A 16,987-nucleotide genomic window follows, 5' to 3' on the forward strand; every position below is an offset into this window, starting at 1 on the left:
CCACAATCTCGGGGCAGCGACCGAAAATCATGGTTATGGCAGCGTCTGCATTCAGACATAATTCTGCTACCTTCTGGCCTCAGCTTGGGGCAACGAAACTCACTACAAACTGAAGGGTCAAATTTGAGTTTGGTAAGGGAAACTGCAGGTCACTTTTGCCGTGAAACCACAGTTGCGCACACTCAGACGCCCACAAATTCCAAACTCTTCCCCATTTAACTGCGGTTTCACATTACGTGTGACTGAGGCCAATGTCTATGGCAAAATCCTAACAGGATGGTGGGCAAGAAAGTCCCTAAGATACTTTAAGATGATTGGTTTCTAGGCTTCTTGATACTATTCACACTTAGTTGGAAGGAGGTTCTCTTACAATACATACAATTCATATCCAGGTAAATCTGTTTAGGAACAGTGGCTCACATTCTTACTAAATTGCTTGGCATGACTAACTTGTCCTATTGATTTCAGTGGGAATTTTGTTGAGTAATTTAGTCTGTGGCTTACGTACTGTGCAGCTCCCAGAGCCTAAGAACTGCATCAGCACTGAAGCAACATTGCTCCAATTATTCCCAATGGGAACTGCATCGCTTCAGTGCTGATGCAATTCTTACTCACCACAAAGGCTTTGTGAGCTCGGAAACAGTGTGGATGCAGCTTAGAATCAAACAGAACCAGTGGGGGTGCCCTGATATTGGATGGGTGAGGCACTGCACAGTATCTAAGCCAGGACGTCAGCCAGTGTGTAAAGGAATTCTGCAGCTGAAATATTCTGCTGCCAGCAGGGGGTGATCTTGGCAGCCTTCCCCCTCTGTTACCATATTTCTTATCTCTTATAATTTTAAAAATGTACATTTTCTTTGCATTTTGTGGATGATAGCCATGTAACTAATGTTCACAAGTGCCTATCTGCATAATTCTTTCAAGCTGCAGCATCTGAGTTTTCTAGTCTAAGAATGCAGACAAAACAATGAATAATCAGAGCTGTTGAGAGTCATTTGTTCGCATTTCATGTTACTATCTTAATTTTCTGACTATTATGCTAAACTGGAAATACATGATATAAATGCTTTGAAAGCATGTGAGGAATGAACACACACAGAAGCAATTACAGTAGAGAACTCTACTTTAATTATCAATTGTGTATTTGCAAGAAAAGAATAATACACACTATGGGGCAAATAGATTCAAAGGTTCTGCTGAGCTTTGCTAAACCGAGTGGGGATTATTAAAACACATATTTATGACATGAAAATGTTACTGGATTTAACTGGATTATATAGCTAAATTATCCTGCATTGTTATGGGTTTAACAAAAGGCAGCTGATTCATGCACAGCCTAATCCAGGCTAGGGAAGCCTGACCCAACTTTTAAGCCCTGCTTTTAACCAGGTTGAAGGGCATGAGAGTGCCCTTAACCTGACTGCTGGGATTGTGTGCATACAGCCCATGGAGACATAGAGATGGCTGCCTAGAGCTCCCATCTGACGGAGGTATAGCCCAGTGCACATTGCACAGTGCATTGTGGAATACCTGGAGACCAGGACACACTGTCCCGGCCTCTGGAGATCTGCACTGCATGGAGCAGTGCGGCTCAAGTGAGAGCATGGTCTGTGCTCCCACCACAGTTGAGTGATAGGTAAGATTTGTGCAACCTTCCTTCCGCCTGCCCTCCCGCCCCGCCTCCCAATCATGTGAATAGCTGTAGTATCTCTCGTACGGTAATGCACAGATGCTGTCTTATCTTAAGGTAATGCACAAATGCCTTCAAATGTGGACACTGATCGATATGCTAAAAGATCTAAAAGATGTACAATTATAAATCATTGTAATTTAACAATAAAAGGCAAATACACTCCTTTAAATTGCTCTAGATATTGAAATACAGTATTTGTTTTTTCCTGTACTGGTTGATTTCTTACTATATCTGCTTCTAGATACTGGTACCTTATTGTTTCTTCAGAATAACTAACCCAAGATTCTTATCAGTCATATCTTCGCTTCTCTCACTTCCAATACACAATACACTTATTCCAGATAAGGCGTTCTGATCCAGCACAAAGTGAAAAGGCAGCTGTTTATCTTGCAAGGTATTACTGTTATCAGTTTTGACTTAAAGTACCTAATTATCCATTGTTTCTAAAGCTAAGCTGTTTTATCTAGATACTGTACCATTGTCTGTTTGTTAATATGACAGTGCTTAAGCAAGTAATTAAACTATTAACAAAACTAATGAACTGCCTATGAATTTTAAATACCTATGTTTACAGTACTTTACCATTCTTAAAGTGGCATTAGATTTTTTTAATTGATTTTTGGTGTAAACATGGTGTTACAGTTTATTTTTATACACCCTGTCCCTTCAAGTAACAAAACTGCAGGTGTGGCAAATGTGATTCAGTTATGAATAGAAAATAAAGTAAAAAAGCACCACCAATACAAATCAAATATTTTGTAATAGTGGAGTTTTGGTCACTGAATAAGCAGAGTGTTCTTTTGGCAGTCAAACACACAATTACACATGTAACAAGTAGAAGCACGAAAAAGACCAAGGCTCCTGTTTGTCATACCTGGATTAAGGATGTTCTCACAGAGACAGAGTTACTTATCTGAGCTAATCCTTATTTACACTTTTGTGTTTTCCTCAAATTGCTCCTAATAGCACGATGATGATGATTTCTTTCCATATAGTATCCAGTTTCTAAGACAAATAAATACAAGGCTACCCCTGTGCAGAGGGAGAGACAGGCTTTAGGGAGAGACCCCTATGTGCTAAGCCTGCCTCTTCATACATCAAGTGCAATAGCTCTTTTTTAAGAGCAGCAAGTAGTGGCAAATCCCAACTTGATATAGCTTCCCGTTTAGAATTGATTCACTAGGGCAAGTTCTTATAGGGTGTGTTAGTTGTACTGCCAAATGTAATATTATAATTTTGAAATAGTTTATCCCAGGGATGGCAAATGGGTTGCATTTCTCTTAGTGCTAGGTTTCTTTGGGGGACTTTATTTAATTATTTAACATATTTATATCCCACCCAAAACGTGCATCTCTGGGCGGCTCACAATAAAATACAAATAGTTTTGTATGCAGTGCTTCAGCTATGCCTGAGCCTGTGTGCTGTATAAATGTAATCACAGAGCTGGCTTTGTTGTTGGGAGCCCTCATTTGTAAGGGGGGCTCCCAATAATAAACAAGTTGGTCATCCCTTGTTTAGTCTATGAAACTATAGTGTATGAGAGAGAATGACCAGTTTAACACAAAAGATCAGAACCCAGTAACAAATGTCTAAAGTTCTCATTTTTAAAAAAGTTTAATTTCACAAAATACTGGTTATTTTTGCAACTTCTTATGGCTCTCTGGTTTCCAGTGACATTTGGCCGACATCTCATTTACGTCTTGACAATGAGAAAGAAACATGGAAGACGATAGCATTGCACATCATGTCAGCCACTTATACACGGCCAGAAGACATTGACGCTGCTGCTGTGTACATGGAAGCCGTGGTACCACTGTTCTGACCAGTGGTTGCACAAGCTGCCCCCCCGTGGTCTCCCCTATTCTCCACCATGAGAGAACCTATGGAGACACAGTTCACATAACCACTGGTCGGGATAGAGGCAGCATTGCTTCTGTGTACACACTATTTGTTTATTTATTTAAAATATTTCTGTACTGCCCAAAACTTGTGTCTCTGGGTGGTTTAATGCAGAAGTGGCATCAATGTTTTCCAGCCCTATTCGCATTGTGCATCATGTCCATATTTGTAGCACCTAGTCCTGGAATTCACTTGGCTCATGTCCAGGATTTTGAAAGCTAGCTTCTCATTGTGGGTTTGCTCAAAGCTTATGAGCAGATTGTGGACCGACTCATTCTTTTTGGGAGTATGACAGAATTATGGTTTTGTACACCCTTCTGCAATTGGGTGGATACCTGGAACAAAAGCTATTAGGAATGAGCAGGAAGGATATTCCAGAACAGAACTGGTATTAGCGATTTTGTCTTGCTGTATATAATACATAGTTGGAATAATCTGCCGAGTACATAAAATAATGTGCTGAGAATAAACTACTTATTTTCAGCAATATTTAAAATAAATAAAAGGATCAAGTACAGCAAAACCAAGCCTATGTGATATCCAGACACTAGCCCTTTTCTCAGACTTAATTTTGGAAAATCTCACCTGAAAGTTATTCATGTGCTTTGGTATCATGGGCCTATAGTATCACAGCATTTCTGTCCTATGTGTTCAAATGGAAAATGGACACCAGGCAATCTTTTTTTTAAAAAAAAGATGAGCAATTATTGAGGCTATTCTCACACGCTTCCTAAACCAGGCTAGGGAAGCTCAGCCTGGGTTAGGCTGCGTGTGAGAACCACCTTGATTGGGCCCAATCCAGGCGAGGCAGCACCACCTAGCCCTGTTTTAAAACCCAGCTCTTAGCCAGGGATAAGGGCTTGAGTGAGTCCTTAACCCGGGCTCCAGGATTGTGTGTTCTCTGGGGCTATGTTTAGCCCAGCAGACACAGAGATGGGCACCTGGGGGAACCCCTCAATGTATCACACATGCCACGTGGTGCATTGTGAGATATCCGGAGGCTGGGACACATCATCTCAGCCTCTGGAGCTTGGCCCTGTGCCATGGATCATCTGGGAGTGCAGTACGCATTCCCAGTAACTTGTCAGCAATCATCTGGGAGAAAGGTGAATTTAACCAGCCTTCCCTGCCTCTTGCCCCACCCATGCAGTCATTTTTTTTAATTAAACACACTCATTATCTTTTAATTTTTTTAAAAAATAAATTGAATATGCTAACTCAGCTGATAATTGGGGGGCTCTTTTGTATTGAACTCAGATATTTCGTTGGATATGACTTGTAACAGAAATATTGTATAACTGAAATATTGTATACTTTTCAGCAGCAGAAAATTTTGAGTCATTTCAAAAGGCAGCATGAGTCCTTGCCTTAAGGTAAATGCTAGTCAGGTGCTGAGCAGATCCCAATGGCCATTAAGAAGTGCACTATATACTTTTCATGGAGCCTAGAAATATTCCTGACCATTTCCCAAAATCAATACAAAATTAAGTTCACGTGCTGACATGAGGCACAGTCTTAAGGTTCTGTAACACTGTGCTTCAAGGCTGCTGTGGACTTCTATGGCAGCACCAACACCGAAGGAATGATTGTGGAAACCACCGTGGAAAGCATTTCCTCAAGTTTCCCCATCTGCAACAATGGGGAAATCTGTGGAAATGTTGCTTCCACAACCACTGCTTCTGAATAGCATCAGGGTGCCTGAGAAGTCCACAGCAGTTCTGGGGTGCAGCATTACAGAACCATGTGCATCATCTTAGCCATGGGGTTATAAATGCATAGCTAATGGCTGGGCAGTGATTTTGTGGTCCTAGGTTTTCTAATGCAGAACTTTAACACCAAATAAGACAACTCAATCACATTTAAGAGCATACAAATGCCTGATACAGCCAGCATAAAAATAGTAAACATGGTTTTCTCAGTGGGTCGGGAAACAAAACAGTCTACGACATTTGGACAAGGCCAAGCGCTACATTTCACGAGACGGGGCATTTTGTACCCATTGTACATGAAATAGAATGTATACATGAAGATCGCTTCAAAGAGAATTCGGAAGAAGATGCTGCTGGTGTATGTCCACCATAGGGAGCCCTCAATATGAAACTTTTGCATTTTCAGCGCTTCAATGTCAATCTTCTCTCCTTTTCTGCTTTTTCGTCTCTTCTCCTGCTTTCTGTAGGCAACATGCATTGCCACTAAAAGTGCAGGAGTGGAGACAAAGATGAGTTGGAGAGCCCAGAGTCTAATGTGAGAAATGGGGAAAAATTCATCGTAGCAGACATTTTTGCAACCAGGTTGCTGAGTGTTACATGTAAAATCTTGCTGTTCATCTCCCCAGACCTTTTCTGCAGCAACCACAAGAATCATGATTCGGAAAATGAACAGGACTGTGAGCCAGATCTTCCCGATGCTGGTTGAGTGTTTGTTTACACCTCCCAAAATGGCTTGAAGTGCTCCCCAGTCCATGATTGTGTGTCTATTACCTGGCCTGTTAAGACAAAATAAATATGCCAAACGATCAATTATTCCATTGCATAATAAATAGTTCATTAATCAGGAGGTTCTCTAACATGAGTACATGTGCAAGCAGATTAACAAGATTATGCTGATTTTATTTCATCTCTTCCCTGCCCTTTTTGCAAAATGTATTTAAAAATATCTGTATGATAATCTACTTCTATGAGTACTATTACTACTACTACTACTACTACTACTAATAATAATAATAATAATAATAATGCGATTTATTCTAGTTGTCTGAGCGACATTCAAGCACTTGAATAATCAGAGATGTGCATAAATAAAAGCTCTATCTACAGGTGATTCCACTGACATGGGTAATATAGAAAGCATACAATTAGTTCAGATAACTAGGTATTATGGATATTTGAATTCCTGGTAGCTCCAGTGAATTCTTCTGTTCTGGTTCTAATTTTCTATTCTGAAAATCCACACCCCAAACTGCTATTTGCTGTGGAAGAAAAGCTGCCGTTAACATCAATTCAAAGTTGCATGAATGTCAGAGCGCACAAACTGGCATAGGAGAACCCTCTCCTTCCATGACCGGATTATTCCTTCCCCTTCCAGCATCCAGACTAAAGCACAGGAAGCTAGAGGGGCAGCAGTTAGTTAACAGTGACCTTTATCTAGTTCTTTGCTAATTGGACAAAAAGACACCTTCCATAGTGGCAATTCTCTTATATATTTAGCAGGGGAGAACAACTGGCCCTATTCAACCCCAGCACAATGTCCTTCCAGTGGCTGTTACTGGTGTCTACATCAATCAATCAATCAATCAATCAATCAATCAATCAACATATTGGTATATCTCCCAAATCTTACGTCTCTGGGCCATTTATGTTAAAATAATACAAATTACAACAAAATGTAAAGGTTAACACATTACGATAATTTAAAACAATGTTAAAAACTAGTATGTGTCTTTTTAGACACATGGTGAGCCCTTTGGGAAAGGGAACCATCTTCTTCTTGATTAATTGATTGTTTTTATTCTATGTAAATGGCTTTGAAATGTTTTGTTGTTGTTGAAAAGTGGTATATTAAAAGTGGTAAATATTATTAGTAGAGCCGGTTCTGAATAATCCGGACCAAGTAATAAGTCATAGCTCTAAGAAAAATTTAGTAAAAACTAATTATGCTGAAGGTGTGTTGAAGGATGAATACATCCTGAAGGTGTATAGTTGTTAAAGGCTGATTAGATTATTATCATATTGGAAACACTAATAATTTCTACTTTATTTCTTCTCCGTCCTTTTTTCAAGTGCTAATGAGAAGTAACTTCTGACGCATGTGTTTACAGTATCATTGCAAAACTGATTATCTTTGTAACTTTTCCAGTTGATCCTGCTGGAATGATTGCCCTGACAAAAGATAGCCAATTCCAATGTGAAAGTCATACATATGTCTTTGCATAGGGTGGCTTCACATGACTGCCAGCAAGTCCAGTGCCCAGGAAAATATCAGAAACTGGAAGTGTGTGCTCCCAGCAGTAGCATCATGCAAACCCACCTAAGGCTGTTTCCTGAGCTGTCCATCTGACATTCTACTGATTTTCTTCACCCAACTTCAAATCGTAGGTACATAGGAAACTGCCATATACTGAGTCAGACCATTGGTCTATCTAGCTCAGTATTGTCTTCACAGACTGGCAGTGGCTTCTCCAAGGTTGCAGGCAGGAATCTCTCTCAGCCCTATCTTGGAGAAGCCAGGGAGGGAACTTGAAACCTTCTGCTCTTCCCAGAGCGGCTTCATCCCCTGAGGGGAATATCTTGCAGTGCTCACACATCAAGTCTCCCATTCATATGCAACCAGGGCAGACCCTGCTTAGCTATGGGGAGAAGTCATGCTTGCTACCACAAGACCAGCTCTCCTCTCCTGAATCTTTGTTTCAAATGGGCAAAGAAAGGCAGAAGGATGTTGGATGAGTGGCTTGGGAACTGGATTTGGGTAGGTTCTCTTGTCACGGCAACAGGAGCGCGTGTTTCCAGTTCTTGCCATCTTCCTGGGAACTGGACTTTCTGGTAGTTATGTGGAGCCATACTATAGTCCTTAAAAGTCACAGATTGAGCACCAAATTCTGTTCTGGAATTGGCTAACTGTATCTCTCTCATAGGAATTTTCAATGGATTTTCTCTCCCTTCTGTGAACTGGAGAAAGCAAAGAAGGGAGGAAGGGAAGAATGACAGTAGTGACTGTGCCACTTAACACAAAATATACAATAATAGCGATGGGAACACACTATGCATTCCTTCTCCAAGCATGCAGCCATTCATGCAATTTCAACAGAAAGAAAGAACTCCTCCTGTTTTTCTATGAAGATTATGTTTAACTTTCTTTTAAATGGGATTTTAAAACCAGAAAAAGTAATTTTTAATGTATTTATTTTAGTCATTTATTTCCCATATTTCCATAGCAAAGTGTAATGCCGGAAGTAGCTCCCAGCAAATTGAATCACAGTCTAAAAACACACACATAAAGGATCCAGTGTGGCACAGTGTTTAGAGTCTTGGACTAAGGACCAGGGAGACTTAGGTTCAAATACCCATTCAGCTATGAAACTCACTGAGTGGCTCAGGGCCAGTCACTTATCTTTCAGCCTAACCTACCTCGCAGGGTTATTGGAAGGATAAATATAACCACATAAACCACTCTGGGCTCTTTGGAGGAAGAGTGGGATACAAATGTAGTAAATAAATGAAACAAAAAAATCAATGAACTTAATGGAACAAAGCAGTGTTCAAATATTATCAAATAGCAGACAGAATAATCAAACAATGACAGATTGAAAGCTTTCTAGAATTAAAACAATATTTTTGCTGCCCAGTGAAGGCCTGGCAGTGATAGGGCCAGCCAAATGAATCTCTTTTGGGAGGAAGCTCCAGAATCAAGGTACAACTGCAGAGGCTCTCCTTTAGTTTGCAACTAAATGAAGTCATTCACACAATCAAAGAGGTATTCACACAATCAAAACCAAGCCCTTTCTCATGATCCCATGAGAGGGCTTGAGAGCAGCCGGCGGGGATGGCTGCAAGAGCTTACCTGCCCCACAGATGACCCTGCTGTTGCCTCTGGTGTGCCCAGATGTTCCACTGCTGCCTCAGGCAGAGCAGAGGTGTGGGGGTTGGGACGTGCCATCCTGTTCCTGGAAATCCAACCATGTGTCATGCAAGTGCATGGTACATTGTGAGGATCCCCCCCCCAGTGCCGGCCAGGAGATATGCCAAGCAGCCAGTGCTGACACATGAGCAGTCAGACGCAGTTAAGGGCACAAGTGCCCTTAGCTAACTGGCGGACTTCTCTGGCAGGTTTGCCACTGAGGCCCTGCCAGGATCCGCACAGATCCAGGCAATTCTTACATGCAGCCTAACCCGGGCTAGGTATCTCTAGCCTGGGTTAGACTGCGCATGATAACAGCCTCTCTATGTTTACCCAGGTTTGGGAGCTGAGTGTGCTCCAAATTTTCGGTTGTGTGGAAGCAAGGTAGGAGGAAAAACTACCCAGGTTTTCCTCCTACCTTATTTCCACACAATCACTTCTACCCAGGTTTTCCTCTTCCACATAAACGGAAATTGGGAGCACACACAGCTCCCTAACCTGGGTACAACACAATTTTTGATTGTGTGAATGACCTCGAAAACTGTGTGGAAGCAAGGTAAGAGGAAAACCTGGGTAGAAATGATTGTGTGGAAACAAGGCAGCAGGAAAACTTGGGTAGCTTTTCCTCCTACCTTGTTTCCACCAGGGTTTCCTTTTACCTTGCTTCCACACAACCGAAAATTGGGAGCACACATAGCTCCCAAACCCAGGTAAAACACAGCTTTTGATTGTGTGCATGACCTCAATATATGCCAGATTTTGGTAGGACACACATTGGCCTCCCCCACTTATCTTAACAGGCAGGTAGGGCTTTAAAGTTAAAACAAGCACTTAGAGTCCAAAAAGCACAGTTCCAGGGATAATACTTAATAATATAATTTTAAAATCTGAAGGAATATTGGAGGTCTTCTATCTCAACTTGCTCAAAACAGGAATCTACTGCAGAATCCCTGAAAGGTGGCCATCCTTTCTTTGAAAACCTGCAAGGAAGGACAGTCTGGCACTGTGCAAGGGAGACTGTTCTACTGTCGAAGAGCTCTTACAATTAGGAAACTCTTAATTCTGCCCTCACAAACAGTAGAGAACAATCTTTATTGCCCTCTTTTGAACCTCTTCAATTTCTTCTTAAAATGCAGTGCTCTGTGTATAGTATTCCAAGTGATGTCCGGCCAGCATAGAATGGAATGGAACCATTCCATTTCATGATCTGGACACTATGCCTCTATTAATGGAGCCCAAGATTGCATTAGGTTTTTTAGAAGTTGTATCACACTGCTGGCTCATGTTCAATTTGTGGTCTGTGAGGATATCTAAATTATTTTCATGTGTATTGTTCCCAAACCAGTTTCAGCTTCATCCTGAGGTCAAACTGATATGGTTTATGGAATGTTCTATTGTAGGAGACACCCAGAGAGAAGATTAACTTGTTTAAAGATGCTGTGTTTACTCTGGAGCACAATAGTGAGGCCGTTCTTACGAGCAGCCAAGCCTGGGATTGGCTGCCCGTGACAACTGCCAGAATCCACATGGATCCTGTGGTGGTGCAGCACCAAACCCAGCACCAAAGCCTGGCTCTTAGCCAAGGTTAAGGGTGCAAATGCATCTTTAACCCAGCTCCCAGGATCATATGTCAATGAGAGCTACTTGTGGCTCACACTGACACAGAGATGGGTGCCTAGAGCGCCCATCCCCTGCGAGAATCCCCCAGTGCACTGCACTCAGTGCACTGTGGGATACCTGGAGGCCAGGATTACAAGTCCCAGCCTCAAATCGATCTACCTTGCATGGAGCAATGGGGATTGTGTGGGAGTGCGAAGCATGCTCCCACCAGGCTCCAAATGTTCGTTTGGGGGGGAATGCAAGTTTTGCGAAGCCTTCCCCTCACCCGCCCAGTAGGTTGTGTGAATGGCCCCAGTATAGCTCTGTGAATGTAGTGTGACTGTTGTATCATCACTGTTCATATTACCAGTTATTGTATTTTACTGGTCTATGACCGAAATAAATAAATTATCATATTACCAGCTGTGTGATGCTAGGGCATAGCTACACCACAGATGTAATCTGATTTAATAAACTTTCCATGAGCTCTGGGAACTGTGGGATCTGGAATCCTGCTAACTGGGCAAAGAGGCACCTTTTAAAGCAGGAGAGGGAGGACAACAGTCCCTATCCAAACCCAGAACAGCCTCCCTCCAGTAGTTTTGCTGGTGTCTACCTGTTTAAAATGGAACTCCAGGAAGTTTTTCACACAGAGCTTTTAAAGCCCTTTAACTCACATCTTCTCCAGAATGGAGGGCGTGCATTCACATATTGGCCAGATTTACCCCGAAGTCCCTGCGAGTTATCAGGGAGCAGTTCATACACAATTCGGGTTTTTCATTGCGCGTTATAGTGTAGCCCGATTTATATCCAGGGTAGAAAAATTCCACTTTTTGAGTTGGAATTTTTGGACAAGTTTGAGTTTGCAGTAAAATCTCCCAGTAAACTCATGATAAAGCCTGCTGTGTGTAGTCCCAGGAGGATCAGCTCTTGGCACCTTTTATCCTAGTGACCCTAGGGGCATTAGGAGTAGCGACAGTGAGGAAGGGTCTTCTTTATTTCACTCTTCTTGTCTCTTGCTCTCTGATCTGGTTTTCTCTGACTGGTAGACTGGTATTCTCAGGGCTGATTGCTCTGCCCTTCTTGCTCCAAGACTTTCTTGCTCTCTGTTCTGCTGCAGATGCCATTAGCAATGTGGCTTCCTTCTCTCTTTCTCTCTCTGTGCTCTAAACTTTGAAGACAGAAAGCTCAGGCACACATGCTTTCTATCCAAAAATGTAATTTCTCCAATAAAGCTGACTTGCGTTGGATCTTAAACAACTGTCTCAAGCTGCTCTTTAATGGGCCCATTAGGCATGTGTGGCAGCCTCCAAAATGGCCACTGTGACGGGGATGAGGCCCAGAATGGGCCAAAGAGCACCCGAACCGGGTGAGGGAGGCAATTTCGGAGACCGGCAGGGGGAGAAAGCACCTCTTGAGCCCCCCCACGACTGTGCTAATGACCCCTGGAGGGGGTAAGTAACTTTAAAAAAAAATATTTGCGAACCTCCCAAACTGAACCAAATGGAGATGGGGGCTCGAGAGGATGATAAACCAAACTGGCCCAGTCCAGTTTGGATCCTGTTCGGACTTGAACCGAACTGGGCCAGCCGGTTTTGTGCACACCCCTAAGTGCTAGGAAAAACTCCTGTCTGAAACCTTGGAGAGTCACTGCCAGTCAGATAGACAATACTGAGCTAGGCTGACCAATGGTCTGACTTGGTATAAGGCAGCTTCCAATGTTTCTATGTCCTTTGGGGAAAATACATTTCATGTGCGTTTCTCACATATGCAATATGGGTGACTATGGGCCAGTCACTTCTCTCTCAGCCTAACCTACTTCACAGGGTTGTTGTGAAAGAGAAACTCAAGTATGTAGTACACCGCTCTGGGCTCCTTGGAGGAAGAGCAGGATATAAATGTAATAATAATAATAATAATAATAATAATAAATAATATGCTAGACTCTATCAAGTAACTTATCATTTGAGAAATAACCATCAGACTTCCAGCTAATAGCAACCTCTAGACTGGTGGTCACTAAAGAAAAAACAATCAAATCATTTTGCAAGGATTTATCATCAAAAATAATAGAGATAGTTTGAGATCCAGCTGTGCAACTTGTCCTATTGCTTTGGATATTGCACCAACAATTTCCGACCAGAAACCAGACACCTTATACTCAGTCTAATCTTCTGATTCTCACTGATGTTGCTTGAATGCTTGTGTAGACCAACAACCACCACCTGACAGTAAGAATGAGTCCAATTGAACATATCCCATTATCTTATTTGCCTCTCCTAAGAGTTTGTCTGCACATGTAGGAGGCGATGTTGGTACTGGACCCAAACCAATAACATGGTTTTGTGCAGCCTACACTAGCAAGACTAAACTTACTTGCATCATGCACAAATTTTCAGCATGTTCTAACCTGAGTCCCTGATGTGAAACAGGCTAGCCCTAATGAAGAAGATAAATGTTACAGATATATGTTAATTTTATGAGGTAAAGAGGAGTTTCAGAATCAAGATGAAAAGTACCCTTGAACATATTCTGAATTTCATTTCCTTCTAGTCATCATGTCCTGGAAGATTTGTTAAGGGAGCTGTGCAGTCTAATTATCACAAATCAGCCACTCACTACTTGCATAATTCCCCTGCTAACTTGGCAAAGAGGCACCTTTTAACGTGGTGATTCTCTTTATTTGGCAGGGGGAGAGTAACTGGCCTTATCCACCCCCAGCACAGTACCTCCAGTGATTGTTGCTGGTGTCTATCTGAAGTTTCTTTTTAGATTGTGAGCCCTTTGGGGACAGGGATCCATCTTATTTATTTATTATTTCTCTGTGTAAACTGCCCTGAGCCATTTTTGGAAGGGTGGTATAGAAATTGAATTAATAATAATAATAATAATAATTAATTAATAAACAACTCATCACCTCCAAAGTATTATTTCAATTAACACATACCATTTGACCAAAAGAAAACAGGCAAAGTTTTCAGGAGTTTTGCTTTTCCATGCAGTTAATTTTTGTTAGTGGTGCAACATGAGATCCAACAAATAACAAGTTTTGCCTACACTTGCAAACCGACTTATATAACTGGTCTAAAATCTTAGCAATTAAGATACAAACAGCATTTCTACACACACTTGGAAGTTTCACTGAAATGAAGAGAATTTCGGGTAAATGTTTTAAAACTAAGTTGTTTGTTTTCTCTTCACTTCTACTGTTTCAGAGCCTTGAGGTGCAGAATTAGGGCTATGCACTAATATTACAATTAAGAATTCATAATGCATTGTTGATGTGTAATCTGTTTTAGAATCTTTTTCTCAGGACTACCTCACATCCTGCTTTTTCCAGATATACCAATTATACTTGCCGGGGGGAAATGAGTTTATATATATATATATATATATATATATATATATATATATATGAATGACAGAGTGGCCTGGTTCACACAATCATTCAAATGTAGGTTTAATGTGGGCTACTGGAAATAGTGTGATTGTGTGAACTCATGCCAAGGCAGTTTATGGCCCAAGATGAATTTGAGATTCCCACCTTGGCACGGGTTCACATTATAATGTGAATGTTGGTAACCCACATTAAGCCTAGATCATTGGGAAGTCACTGCATTTATAGCTTCCCCATTCATGCATCCTTGATGGAAAAGATACTAATGCCATGCGTATATCATAAAACATATGTCCCCCCCGCCTTAACAAGAGCCATGTGAGGAAACCATGATCATAGCAGAAAGCTGTGTATCAACTGCTGTTCTCACTCAGAAGGAGCTACAGAATAGAGGATTAATGGATGCAGTGTTCCAGTGCTGGATACATGTTCCCCCTTATGTAACAGCCTATTGAGTCCCTGCTATAGCAGATCCACATGCAGACATCTCTTCCCACATAGATCACTGCTAGTGGATGAGACCAAATAGTTAATTCACATCAGCTCCAGTGCTTCAAGTACTGTACAGAGGTCCTGTAAATTATATTGCTGGTATTAGGATTGCCATTGCAATTTTGCATTTGCAAAATTATCTCCTTTACCAACAGAACACCCTGCTTTCCGTGATTTCTATTTAACATTGCTTGCACTAAAATAATATGAAACAAAACAATAATGGGGAAACGTGTTAACACAAGGGCATATGAGATATTAATTAAAAATTTCACCACAACCATGAAGAACTGGAGAGAGGTTTGGTATGTGTTAATTTCAGAGATCTCCTTCTTGCCCTGGAGGAAGAAAATAGGTTTTCCTTCTTTCCTAAGAATTTTGCAGACTGAAAGCAAGTTCCTTTACTATTGAGGGAGTTGTTGGAGCATGTTAACGCTTTACTCACCAAGAAACAATTTAATAGTTGAATCACTAATTACCCTGAATTCATGAAGAGGGCTCATGAAAATAGATATTGCCAACATTCAGTGAATTGTCAAATAACCCTGAAAACAGCTCTGATTAAAATATCAAAGGCTCAGGAGGGGGTTACAGCAGATTATTAGGCAAAGGATCCCTCCCTGAACACTTTCCCTTGTGCTAACTACACGCCAGCATGTGTTTTAGCAAATGGGGGGATGACTTGGACCATATGGAGGAAAACCAAATAGGACTACTGAAAATAAACACACTTGTAGGTACTCTGAGAGGTGTATCCTCTACTACATCCAACTCTTGCCCTCTTAGCAGAGCTCCGTAAAATTTTGCTGTGCTTAAATTGCCTTAATGGCTGAGCTTTCCAAAGGCAATTTTCAGTTTCCCACAGACCCTAATCCTCAGGGGGGCCCAATGAAGAATCTTTGGGTCATCTGCACGTTGGCAAAAGAAGGACCGGGAGGCTATCCTGGAGCTGAAATCCATAACACAAGAAAAGATTCTCTTCTAGTTGAACCTTTCTGCCTATTCACACACTCTCTCACGCGCGCATTCACCCCCACACCTTCTCTAGCAGTAGCAGCTGTAGAAAGAAGATCACCCTTCGCTCTAAGCTGTTCCTTTTTGCTTCGCCCAGAAATCCGAATTCGTTCAAGGAAAACCCTTGTATTAGATAGATGTCCACAGATTGCTCTCCTGCTCCTCCGATAAACATATCCCCCTAACCACGAAATTCTGGACTCTGTGGGATCCCCCATGCCCACTGCGGATTATATCCACGCTGAGCACCTCCTGGCATTTTACTTTTCCTCCACACTTCCTTTGAAACCACGCGCGTCAGCAGTCCTCTCCCCCTCGCCAACTCCTCTAAGTATCACGCGCACCTATGTTCACCCACGTTCCAAGTTGGAACCCTTCACATCCCATCACTTTTTAAAAAAAAAAAACTTCTCCCTTTTCTAGGATTTGGGGCAGGCTTTCCCCAGCAGCATCACCTTTTTCAGCTCTGTGCGGGCGGAAATCTGAGCGAGCGCGGCGTCGGGATGGCTTCTGCTTCTTCTGACTCTAGCTCGCTCGTCTCTTTCGCGCGGTCCAGGCAGGACGGCCGGTCGCAGCCTAGCGGGCTCCCACACTGCCGGGGCAGCTGTAAGGTAAGCTCCGCCCTCTTCACCTGCGGTTGCTCTTAGCCCCGCCCCGCCTAGAGGCTCTTGTCCTGGGACATAAGAGGCGGGAAGAGCCCGTGGAGAGGGGGTGCCGCCAAAGTTCCTTGTCGAGGAGTATCACTTCGCCGCTCCTCTCAGGCTTGGAGCTGTGATCCCCAACAGCGGGCAGTCGAGGGGATGAGCCGCCCATGAGAAGAAGCCTTGGGCTGAGGAGCAGCCCTATATGTAGCCTAGCCCAACGCTCACAGCGCCCTGCCCGTCACCCTTGAAGAAATGTTGTCGAGCGCTAACCTCCCTTCCCCTCACTCAGCAGAGTTTTCTCCTTTTGTTTTCTCACAGGACAGGCAGCAATGCAGTTTGTGGAGCAGCAGGCGCAGCTGCAAGGCAGTGCACGACTGTGACGTTTTGTCCTTGTCTGCCTCCAAGAAGCGTTCTGCTTCTTCTGGCTCTCTCTTTTGGCGCTGCGGTCCGTCTATGTTTCCCACCCCCAGAGGTGCGCCTAGGTAATAGTGGAGCCCGGAACTAAAGGCCTTTGGAGCTCCCCAGCCAGGGGCGTAGCAAAGTTGAAGTGGGCCCAGAGACAAGATTTTAAAATGGGCCCCCCTCACTGAAGCTCAGCTCATGAAGTAGAGATATCTTAAATGAGGCTGAATAGTG

The 16,987-nt window shown here is 42.5% G+C and overlaps 1 protein-coding gene across 1 annotated transcript; it reads right to left on the bottom strand.

Annotated features, from left to right (window-relative positions):
* Positions 1-4,397: 4,397 nt before the first annotated feature.
* Positions 4,398-16,299, bottom strand: GJB2 (gap junction protein beta 2). Its single transcript, XM_053309695.1, has 2 exons — positions 16,163-16,299; positions 4,398-6,077 (listed from the first exon to the last, which is right to left on the bottom strand). Exon 2 carries the CDS (start codon positions 6,053-6,055, stop codon positions 5,372-5,374), a length of 684 nt encoding a protein of 227 aa, XP_053165670.1. The 5' UTR covers positions 6,056-6,077; positions 16,163-16,299; the 3' UTR covers positions 4,398-5,371.
* Positions 16,300-16,987: the final 688 nt, after the last annotated feature.

Source organism: Hemicordylus capensis, chromosome 3 (assembly GCF_027244095.1).
Source record: "Hemicordylus capensis ecotype Gifberg chromosome 3, rHemCap1.1.pri, whole genome shotgun sequence".
Lineage (NCBI taxonomy): Eukaryota > Metazoa > Chordata > Lepidosauria > Squamata > Cordylidae > Hemicordylus > Hemicordylus capensis.